The 3,036-nt window shown below is 41.9% G+C and overlaps 1 protein-coding gene across 1 annotated transcript; it reads left to right on the top strand.

Annotated features, from left to right (window-relative positions):
* Positions 1–293: 293 nt before the first annotated feature.
* On the top strand, positions 294–1,226 carry LOC109674882 (olfactory receptor 2A5). The gene has a single exon (XM_020151747.2). The coding sequence runs from the start codon at positions 294–296 to the stop codon at positions 1,224–1,226; it is 933 nt and encodes a 310-aa protein (XP_020007336.2).
* Positions 1,227–3,036: the final 1,810 nt, after the last annotated feature.

The following is a 3,036-nucleotide window of genomic DNA, read 5'->3' as shown; positions in this document are numbered from 1 at the left end:
TTTAGAGATCATTGGTTCTGGAGGAAGAAAAGACTCCTGATGTCAGTACACTGAAAGGAGGAACAGAGTTAAATTATGGTTGGTTGGAAAGTTTTTGTCTTTAAGATATGCTTGCCATTTACAGATGTGGAGTCATTAGTTGCCCATAGACATAATATTGTTGACTGAGTCAGCACATGGTATATATTATAGACCCTTTATTTCTATTTAACACCTAATCCAGATTTGCCTTTGCTTTACAGCACATACCTCACTGCCACAGCAGTGACCAATATAAACACTGTCTCAAGGGCATGACAGAGAATCAGACATGGGTCACAGAATTCACACTCCTGGGATTTTCGCTCACCCCAAGGATGCAGATGCTCCTCTTTGTCCTGTTCTCTCTGTTCTATGCCTTCACCCTGCTGGGCAATGGGGTCATCCTGGGACTCATCTGGCTGGACTCCAGACTGCACACCCCCATGTACTTCTTCCTCTCCCACCTGGCCATTGTTGATATTTCATATGCTTCCAACAATGTCCCCAAGATGCTGGCAAACCTTCTGAGCAAGAAAAAAACCATCTCCTTTGTCCCATGTATAATACAGACCTTTTTGTACATGGCCTTTGCTCACACTGAGTGTCTCATCTTGGTGATGATGTCCTATGATCGTTATGTGGCCATCTGCCGTCCCCTGCAATACTCAGTCATCATGAGCTGGAGAGTATGCACCGTCCTGGCTGTTACCTCCTGGGCATGTGGCTCCTTCCTTGCCCTGGTACATGTGATTCTCATCCTGAAGCTGCCCTTCTGTGGATCTCATGAAATCAATCACTTCTTCTGTGAACTTCTGTCTGTCCTCAAGCTGGTCTGTGCTGACACCAGGCTCAACCTGGTTGTCATCTTTGCTGCTTCTGTGTTCATCTTAGTGGGGCCTCTCTGCTTGGTGTTGGTCTCCTATACACGCATCCTGGTGGCCATCCTGGGGATCCAGTCAGGGGAGGGCCGCAGAAAGGCCTTTTCCACCTGCTCCTCCCACCTCTGTGTGGTGGGGCTCTTCTTTGGTAGTGCCATTGTCATGTACATGGCCCCCAAATCCCACCACCCTGAAGAGCAGCAGAAGATCCTTTCCTTGTTTTATAGCCTTTTCAATCCCATGTTGAATCCCCTCATCTACAGCCTAAGGAATGTGGATGTAAAGGGTGCCCTGAGGAGGGTGTTGTGGAAACAGAGATCAAGGTGAAGATATTATTAGGGGACAGGATATTGAAGTTAAAAGATGTGTTTTCCATGAAATTGTGGGAATGGGAATGAAAATGCCTTACAGTCTCATCTGTTAGCTTTATGATGTCAAGAATATATATTGTCTAGATTCTGTCCCTAAAGACAGGGTGCTGACCACATTACAAAGCAGAAGAAAGGTACAGAAAGCACAGAAGGTACAGAAAGCACTGAAAGGTACTTTTCCACAGGAGAAAGTACAGGAGCAAAGAGCCATGAATTCCTCCTGCCTGTTCTCCATACTACCTAATATTTGGGTTCTGGTCAGAATGATATAAAGGAGTAATATTTTTCTTTTCTTTCTCTCTCTCTCTCTCTCTAGTGCTAGGGGTCAAACCCAGGGCCATGATATGCATGCCAGGCAAGTGCTCTACCACTGAGCTGTCCTCAAGAGGGACCTAAGTGGCTGGTACAGTAGGATATAAAGTGATTTCTTTAACACTGTGCATATGGTATCTTTAGAATTCGCCTCCTTTCTACCATTGTGACACTGCACACCATTCAAATGTATGACACACGACATTACATCACCATCTGCTGTCTGTATATCTTTCTATTCTCTTTATTCTAATTCTTTCATATATCACTATCACTCCACATTCTTCTTTTCCCAAAACATAATGTAGCAAAGATGGAATTTACCTTCTACCCTCTCTCCTAGTCCATTATTTTCCTTGTTGTTATCAAAAAGCAAGGTTGGTGACTATTCTTCCCATCTGGGCAAATCATCTAGCTTCTGACCATTATCCTAATCTTATCTCCATAACATGGTGAGTTTTCTAGCCCATGTACATGTGCAAACTTTGTTCTGTTCTCTCCCTAGAGAAAAATGTGAATGAATACTGTCTCCTAATATAATATCAAGTCTTATGGAATTATTGCATGCCCTACTCCAAAGGGAGAAAGAAAAAAAGGCAGTATTTTCATATAACAGGGATTTTCTAGCTCTACCTAGAAAAATGACTATATTCTCCAAACTGTCTGCCTTATATTATGGTTAAAATCCTTAAAGGCAAGGCAAAGAACAAAAGTATAGGGCAAAGAAGAATGTATAGGACAGTTCCTTTAATAGAATGCATAAGCTATAGACGAGTTCAGAATTTTCCCCTTAGGGCCTTTTAGAAAAAAGTCAAGGATGGTAATCATTCTTAGGTCAGTTCAAAAATTCTCAAGAAAGAATATAACAAAAAGATTAACTGCTGTTAAAGATAAGTAGTATTAATGAATTATAAATGATTGTTCTCTAGTGGGTCTGTTAGAAAATATAAATATTTGCAGGGAAAAAACTAAGTATGAGAGATTACGATTTCTTGTTTCAATATTTTGATACAGAAAGTTTGGTTCCTGAACTCAATAGTGCCATTTTCCAAATAGCCAGAACAGAGCTTTGATGAAAAGCAAAGTAAAGTTTATTAGTTTGCTAGGCACATGAGGAGAGCAGCAGACTAATGTCAAAACCCTGTCATTCTCTTCCTGAAGCGGGTATTCTGGGTTTTTAAGGGCAAGTCTAAGGATTGAGTTTCTGGGTTTTATGTATTCTGAGGCATGACTTGTGACCAGATGGTGACCTTGGGTCTGATCATCATCCAGTCCCCTGGTGATAATCTCCAGAGTTGTATGTCTTACTGACATGCAAATTCCTTCAATCCTGTGGTCAGTGAGATAAGGAGCTGATTGCCCTGCCTGAAGGTGAAGGGATATCTAGCCTTGAGTTCTCTCTCTCAGGGATAAGGGGGACCTGGAGCAGAAAGACAAGAAAAAATTCCATTTTA

This window comes from Castor canadensis, chromosome 2, assembly GCF_047511655.1.
Source record: "Castor canadensis chromosome 2, mCasCan1.hap1v2, whole genome shotgun sequence".
NCBI lineage: Eukaryota > Metazoa > Chordata > Mammalia > Rodentia > Castoridae > Castor > Castor canadensis.
This window is presented reverse-complemented; position numbering and strand designations above follow the sequence as displayed.